The 8,045-nt window shown below is 47.7% G+C and overlaps 1 protein-coding gene across 1 annotated transcript; it reads left to right on the top strand.

Moving 5' to 3' along the window:
• Positions 1–3,737: 3,737 nt before the first annotated feature.
• On the top strand, positions 3,738–6,972 carry LOC122926896 (prothymosin alpha-like). Its single transcript, XM_044278415.1, has 5 exons — positions 3,738–3,934; positions 5,499–5,588; positions 5,833–5,896; positions 5,979–6,070; positions 6,176–6,972. Exons 1-5 carry the CDS (start codon positions 3,887–3,889, stop codon positions 6,242–6,244), a joined length of 363 nt encoding a protein of 120 aa, XP_044134350.1. The 5' UTR covers positions 3,738–3,886; the 3' UTR covers positions 6,245–6,972.
• Positions 6,973–8,045: the final 1,073 nt, after the last annotated feature.

The following is an 8,045-nucleotide window of genomic DNA, read 5'->3' as shown; positions in this document are numbered from 1 at the left end:
TTTCCCATGTTACAAACAGCTTCCTGACACTAACAATACATGTCTGGTTGAGATATTTGTGTTTTTCAGTGCTCAGTTTTTCCACTACATATGGAGTTTTTCCATAGTTCATCCACATGTGCTGTGCTGTAATTTGCAATGCAGCAATTTGCTACATGTGAACTGAGCCTGAGGCCCCATTCATACGGCAGTATTCTGGTCCAGCAGCAGATTCCAAAAAAGGACATAAAATCCATTAACCCTTCTCTCTGCAGGCTCCACTCCTGGTTTTTGCCTATAAAAAAACTGATGCCAAATACTTAGGGCTCATGCACACGACCGTATGTATTTTGCGGTCTCCAAAAAATACGGATGACGTTCGTGTGCATTCTGTATTTTGTGGAACGGAACAGCTGGCCCTTAATAGAACAGTCCTATCCTTGTCCGTAATGTGGACAATAATGGGACAGGTTCTATGAGGAACAGAAATACGGACACACGGAAACGGAATGCACACAGAGTAAATTTCTTTTTTTGTGTGGACCCATTGAAATGAATGGTCCTGCATACGGTCCGCAAAAAAAAAAACGGAATGGACACAGAAAGAGAATACGTTTGTGTGGATGAGCCCTTACTGTGTGAATGCGGCCTTATGGTTTCTATGACAAGTTGGATGGCAGGCGCTGTAGAAGCAGTAATGGCCGCCAGATGGATTGTCACTCCACTTTCCGGACAATTTTTGTGTTATAACTGTTTAAAGTGAAGTGGGCAGAGCTGGTTAGTGCAATGCTGCTCTCAGTGACTTGAATGGGAGCAGTGGTGCAGTTACCAGCTCTGTCCACTACACCATGGATGGCGCTGCGTAGTTGTGACCTACTGTAGAAAGCTGACTGTAAAGGGGCCAGGTGTCGGACCCCCACCGATCAAATACCGATGGCCTATTGTGGACAGCTCATTAATATTAAAATGCCAGAGAACCCCTTTAAAGTAATGTGATTTTAGTTCCTTAGGAACTCCACTACCAGTCACATTTAAAGGGTCATTGAGCTTTCACAAAAGACTTTTGATACATCATTGTGACGTAGCAAAAGTTTTGCTGAGTGCTGAGACCCCCACATAGCCTATTCTCTCTGCTTGCTGCAGGAGATGGGCTCAATGGAAAGTCTATGAGCTTGTTTCCTGCAACGAGGAGAGAGAGTGGGCTATGCGAGTGCTTCTCTCTCCTCGTTCTAGAGATTGGTGGGGGTCTCAGCACTCAGCTATCTCCATAGAGAAAGAATGGAGCGGCAGGGAGCATTCTTGACCTGCCACTACATCAGATAGAGGGAACGGGATCCCCATTCTCGGTATCCGTGGAGGTCCGAGCAGTCAGCCCCCCAAAGGTCCCAGCAGTCAGTCCCCCCAGAGGTCCCAGCAGTCAGCCCCCCCCAGAGGTCCCAGCAGTCAGCCCCCCCCATGGGTCCCAACAGTCAGCCCCCCCAGAGATCCCAGCAGTCAGTCCCCCCAGAGGTCCCAGCAGTCGTTCCCCCCAGAGGTCCCAGCAGTCAGCCCCCCCAGAGGTCCCAGCAGTCAGCCCCCCCCAGAGGTCCCAGCAGTCAGCCCCCCCCAGAGGTCCCAGCAGTCAGCCCCCCCCAGAGGTCCCAGCAGTCAGCCCCCCCCATGGGTCCCAGCAGTCAGCCCCCCCAGAGATCCCAGCAGTCAGTCCCCCCAGAGATCCCAGCAGTCAGTCCCCCCAGAGGTCCCAGCAGTCGTTCCCCCCAGAGGTCCCAGCAGTCGGTCCCCCAGAGGTCCCAGCAGTCGGCCCCCCAGAGGTCCCAGCAGTCAGTCCCCCAGAGCTCAGTTAGTTATCCCCTAATCTTTGGAAAGAGGAGAACTTGCAAACTTGGCACAACCCTTTAACGGTCCATTCACGCGTCCGTAGAATGGGCCCGTATCCGTTCATTGCGGAACAGGTGCGGATCCATTCATTCTCTATAGGGTCGGAATAGATGCGGACAGCACACAGTGTGCTGTCCGCATCTGCATTTCCGGAGAGCGCCCCCGATCTTCCGATCCACGGCTCCAAAAAAAAATAGAACATGTCCTATTCTTCTCCGCAATTGTGGACAAGAATAGGCAGTTCTATGGGGGGTGCCGGCCGGGTGTGTTGCAGATCCGCAATACACTACGGACGCGTGAATGGACCCTAAACTTGTCAAAGGAAACAACTATGGATTCTTTATTATAAAGTCTAATCATATTTTATACAAAGGTTCCCTCAGTTTGTATGACACGAGGCAAAAAGTTGCAAAGTTTGGTGCACGTCACGGTGGCGCAAAATTTTGCAACTTTCTGGGGGATTTGGAGGCCGACTTGCCACTTGGGGCTCGTCTCCCCAGATTTTTTATGATCTATGCCAGGCTTCCTCAAACTGCGGCCCTCCAGCTGTTGCAAAACTACAACTCCCAGCATGCCCGAACAGCCTACAGATATCAGCCTACAGCAGGGCATTGTGGGAGTTGTAGTTTAACAACAGCTGGAGGGCCGCAGTTTGAGGATGCCTGATCTATGCCATAAAACTAGCAGAAATCTACTCCAGCTCTCAATCGGGTGTCGACTGCTGTTCTGGTGCACAGATGAGCGATCGTAATTAAGAGGCATCTTCTTAATAACTGTGGAGCATCTGACTCCAGCAGGGAACAGGTTAAAGGGGTTGTCCAAGATTTTCATAGTGAAAGCCTATCTTCTGGATAGGCGGTCAATATCAGACTGGTGGGGGTCCAACTCCTGGCACCCCTGCCAATCAGCTGTTTGAAGAGGCAGCGCTCCAGATTCCTCCTAGGCCACTGACGTCACATTTATTGGCTCAAGTGAATGAGGCTGCGCTGCAATACCAAACACAGCCACTGTCCAATGGACGGCGCTGTCCTTGGAGAGCTCATCAGTGGAGGGATCAGAAGTTGGTCCCCTACTAATCTGATGCTGATGACCTGTCCTGAGGATGCTACCAAACACCTGGAAAACCCCTTTAAGACCTGATGCTGAGCTGAATAGAAGCCCCCGCTGGTCACGCAGGGATAAACCATGAGTGACCCCCGCCTGACGAGTCCTATTCGTGCAGTATGCAGCACTCCTGCCATTCAGGACCTGAGGGCCACACACAGAGGCTCCTCTTTGTGGCCCTCACGTCACTATTTCCCAGGATCAGCACGTTCACTGGAAGCGCGGCAAAACGCAGCCCAAGATGTTTCTAATAAGGAGCCTTCTGCGGTTCTCCTCCACAAATGGTAACACCGGAAACATGAAGTAAAAACTCGTGTCCTCCCCAGAAAAGCCCCGTCTCTCCAGCCCCACACTTCTCTCTCCCCTCCTACTAGTTCAACAACACTGCTCCACCACAAACCAATGGCAACCGGAGAAATGGCGGAGGACGGAGCGCGGTACCAGCCAGTAACATTCATCCGCACAACAAAGGAGGGGGCCAGCGCGCTGCGCCACTCTACAAGCCTCCTCTCCTCTCCCGCAGCCAATAGATGCTGCTCAGCATCCGTGCTACTCGCTCCACGGGACGATTTGCATAATGGGCGGGGCTAGCCGTCAGCCTAAACCAATCACACAGCGAGGAGCTTGGCAACTCTGAGGGGCGGGATGCGGAGCATAATAGACAGTCCGTATCGCAAATCAGGAAAAAGCTGAGACAGCCTTCCAGCCAATCGCTAAGTCGCAAATCTCCATAGTCCCGCCCAGCCTCGGTTCGTATTTAATTATCGCTTTGTGGTACAGTTGTTTCAGTCCTCTCGCCACACCGTCGTGGGTTCTGGTGTCTTCCATCATCTCTTCTCCCTCCTCTCCTGTCAAGTCTTCTTCTCCCCCCTTCTTTTATTTTTATTTTGTTTTCATTGAATTCGTTCACCGAACTTCCACCAACATGGCCGATACCGCTGTCGATACCACCACTGAGGTGCCAGTGACCAAGGTATGGTATTGTAATGTCCTCCTCCGGGCTTCTTCTCCTGTCACATCGTGTCTTCCATTGTTCCTGGCGGGTTTCTTTGTTGTCTTTTCTCAACACGCGGTGTTCGGGAAGGAAGCGACGAATACGCGTCTATAGGACTACACCGCGAACTTCCATCGCCTAATTCTGCCACTTGAAGGTCCCGAATGGATATTGACAGTAACCCCTTCGGTTCTTATGTTTTTGTTTTGTTTGTTTTTTCTCGGGAAATCGCATGTCACCTGGCAGCTTCACAGCGCCGGCTCCTGTTCTCTGTACCTGACATTTGTCTCATTTCTCTTTTGTGAGACATTTTTTTGTCAGGATGTCGCTCCGAGGTCGGGCAGGATGCTCGGTGTCAGCCGGGGTTTGTCCTAAGGGCCGCCCGCTCCAGGTTTACCTCACGTTTTTATCATTTAGCCACTTTTCTTCCGTTTATGTTCCGAATATTCGGGGAAAGCGCCGCGATATTGCCGTAGTTCTGACGAGGAGCCGTCAGCCCGGTCCCCGGAGGGGATCCGCCTCACAGACAGACTTTTCCCGGCTTCGTCTCTTGTAGTCGTAGATATGTCGTTGTAGTTGTGACAAGAGCTTCCTGACTGAGCCCGGGAAATATTTACCTCAGAATTTCCTCATTTATGTCTTCTCTCTCACCTGTCGCACGCTCCTGCGCTTTTTTGCCTTACCGCACCTCACCTGTATAGTTACTTATTTACTACTGGTTCGTTTCGCAGTGAACTGTGTCTGACTGCTATGGCGATATCGCATTATGTCGCGGCCAGCCTACGCGTTGCACATTAGTGACAAGAATCCCGTCGCCGATAAAGTTAACCCTTATTCCCCAGCTTGCTTTTTATTTCTGGCGTCTTATTCCTCCGGCTCTCTCCCCTCGGAGGAGCCTTGCCACCTGCGCTGGCTCCGATCCAGCCCCCTTTTTTTTCCATCTGTGTGAGGGAGATGTCGAGTTCAAACGAATTGGTGTGAGGAGGAGGAGGGGGGGGGGTCGGCGGGAAGGAGGCGCGCTGGGGAACCTTTGGAAAATGCGGGAGAGCAGCAGCGGGGGCGGGCGTATGGAAAGGAGGCGGGGCTACAGGCTCGAGACGGGACTGTGCTCGCTCCCCTGTGCGCTCTGTCTTTCTGCGCCTGCGCGGCCGAGTCTTTGTTTCTCGCTTCTCGGGGCCGCGCCTAGCAGATGTTTCCAGTGCTCGCGGTTTTCCGCCCACATCTCCCCCTCCCCCTGCTGGTATCGATTCGATTATTATCTTGCTGTTTATAGACTTTGTGGCGCCTTGCTGTAAAATTTTAATAACAGCGGATTAAGCCTGTAGTATAAAGGAGGTTATATGTTATATCATGCCTGTAGTGTGTACTATAAAAGTAAATATAACATTAGATAGCCCTTAGCTCAGTCACGTGTCAGCCCATAGAAGTCAATGGCTTTATGTCATAATTCATTATGTTGTGTAGTATAAATGGGAGCAATGGTATTAATATGGTTAATTGCATTTTTTTTTTTTATTGAATTTCATTTTGTTTTATTGTTCAGGATCTCAAAGAAAAGAAAGAAGTAGTAGTAGTAGAGGAACCGGAGAAGGCAGAAAAAAATGGCAGCGGCGACGCTCCAGCCAATGGAACGGTGGGTGATCTGGTTGTATATGTGTGTGTATGTGTGTATATATATATATATATATAGTGTGTGTGTATATATAATATAATGGTCATCTGTCCAGTGCCTGTATGAAAAGGTCATGCTGGGAGAAGACATCTGGAAAAGAAAGCTTCAGCCTGTCCCTTTATTTTATTGCATTATGATTTATTTATTTAGTGTTTGATTCATTTTCCCAGATCTTTCATGTTTAACCTTAATGTATTTTCTGCAGGAAGAGAACGGTGCAGATCACAGCGAGGAAAACACAGAGGACCCTGAAGAGGAAGAAGATGAAGGTATATTTCTATAGATTTTTCCCTATTTTCAGATGCATCATATTGTCCTCGTACTCTTTTCTAACAAAATGTTGTTATTTAGCCGAGGGAGAAGGAGATGAAGAAGAGGAGGAAGGTGAAGGAGAAGAGACAGAGGCAGATGGTCATCCTGTAAAACGCGCGGCAGAGGATGAGGTGAGACTTGCGTGCTGTAATGATCCCTCGTTTTCAGGACACTTATTGACCCGGATGCTCCACACGGCAGGTTTATTATCATTAATGGCCTTCTTTGCTTTTCAGGAGAAAACCGAAACTAAAAAACAGAAGACAGAAAATGGAGATTCCACAGAAGTTAAAGAGTCTGCTTAATCCTTCCTCCTCTTTCCCAGACATTTTATAGCTTAAGTGACATGGTTGAATTTAAACAGTAGAGAATGTGCTTTATATCTGTACATTTTACAGAACGACTTTTTTATATACTGTAAACCCACATGCACTAGAGACCTGTAACATCACACAGCCAAGATAGCAAAGGTTTTTTTTGTAAAATGTTATTTATTGGTGCTTGTTTGTACTGGTTGACTGCTACAATAAAAAAAAAAAAAAAAGATCTTTTGTTTTAAGTGGTGGTATAGCTTTGCTTTGTCTGTACATCTTTGAAGCACATGTCTTTCATACTAGTACAGCCATGTGTATTCTTGAGTGAAGCTGCCTTCCTGTAATATAATGGTGTTAGCATAGAAGGTTCATATGCAATGAAGGCCAAAGATATGGGTCTTATATAGCCAGAGGGAAACCCTGGGGCATTCTGTATAGATCTTTGGACTTTATTTGTTGCTGTTCCGTATATAGTTGTGCAAGCAAAAGTTTGGAAAATGGCAAGGTTCAATATGTAAATTTTTTTTTTCCTGTATCCTAATGTGCGATCAAAGTGTGTGTATAGCAGAGATTCTTGAGGAGCAGGCAGTAGTCTTTCATACCATTTATGACTAGGTTATAAAACTGTATACCTCATTAGTTGATGCTTGACCACTACTTTGTATATTCAGGTTAAGTACTATAAATAAATCTTTCTTTTATAAAAAAAATAAAAAAAACTTCTGACTTATGGCTTGTAGTTAGTATTTCTGGAACACTACCGGATGTTTGACGTGGTTTTAGTATACTGTGACTCTGCATATGCTACACTTTCTATTACCTCTAATTCTTTGGCCGTACACATCAGAAACATCATGCGACTGATACTTTGCACGAATGTGCACACCAGCATCGGTCAGGGAGCCATGTATTTTGAGGGGGGGTCGACACTAGTCTTGTGCAAAAGAGCAATTGCTTGGGCCATTCAGGGAGATCACATTTTTAGCAGATAAATCTTAATTTTCACCAAATGAAGACGCGCACTGCTGAAGATGGCCTCAAAAGAAAGTCTATGAGGGTTATTGTTTTAATCAGCTAGATCAACCCTACCAGCCATGCCTGGTGTTGATGCCCCCTAGGTGTGTCACACTCAGGATTGTCATTTCATAGTCACAGTGGAGAGTGGTTATAATGACCATCTAGCTCATAAAGCATTACACATAGAACCCATTGAGTTAAATACGTACTGTGCGATGCTTAGTGGGGTTGTCTCACTTTGGCAAATGGCATTTATCATGCAGAGAAAGTTAATACAAGTCACTAATGTATTGTGACTGTCCATATTGCTTCCTTTGCTGGCTTCAGTCATCATATAATGCTTGTTTCCAGGGGTTATGACCGCTGCAGCGCAGGTACAAAATGGCAGGGATGGGAGCCACTGTGCCTATGCGCACCCCAACGGTCCCCACCACCAGAGAGACTGGCGCTTTTTCCAATAATGTGTAGGCATGACTACCGCTGCTGGATTGCAGGGTGGTCGTAACCATGGAAACAAGCAGTGTATATTGTGACGGAAGCAATACGGACAATCACAATACATTAGTGCCTTGTAGTAACTTTCTCTACATGATAAATGCTATTTGCTGATGTGAGACAACTCCTTTAATCCCTCTGGTGGCTCTGCAGGGAAGTTCACTTCCAGGTTTCACCACAGATTACAGATGATCACGGGGGGTCCCAGCAGGGGGACATTTTGTGACAAGTAGTCATGTGAACAGTCTTAGGCCTCTTTCACACGACTGTACGGCTTTTT

The sequence above is a fragment of the Bufo gargarizans genome, chromosome 2 (assembly GCF_014858855.1).
Source record: "Bufo gargarizans isolate SCDJY-AF-19 chromosome 2, ASM1485885v1, whole genome shotgun sequence".
NCBI classification, from domain to species: Eukaryota; Metazoa; Chordata; class Amphibia; order Anura; family Bufonidae; genus Bufo; species Bufo gargarizans.
This window is presented reverse-complemented; position numbering and strand designations above follow the sequence as displayed.

Excerpts from the sequence above, each read along its gene's own strand:
- LOC122926896 (XM_044278415.1), top strand. The coding sequence starts at position 3,887 with ATGGCCGATACCGCTGTCGATACCACCACTGAGGTGCCAGTGACCAAG. Across the intron at positions 3,935-5,498 it reads CTGAGGTGCCAGTGACCAAG|GATCTCAAAGAAAAGAAAGA; the intron begins GTATGGTATTGT and ends TTTATTGTTCAG. Across the intron at positions 5,897-5,978 it reads TGAAGAGGAAGAAGATGAAG|CCGAGGGAGAAGGAGATGAA; the intron begins GTATATTTCTAT and ends GTTGTTATTTAG.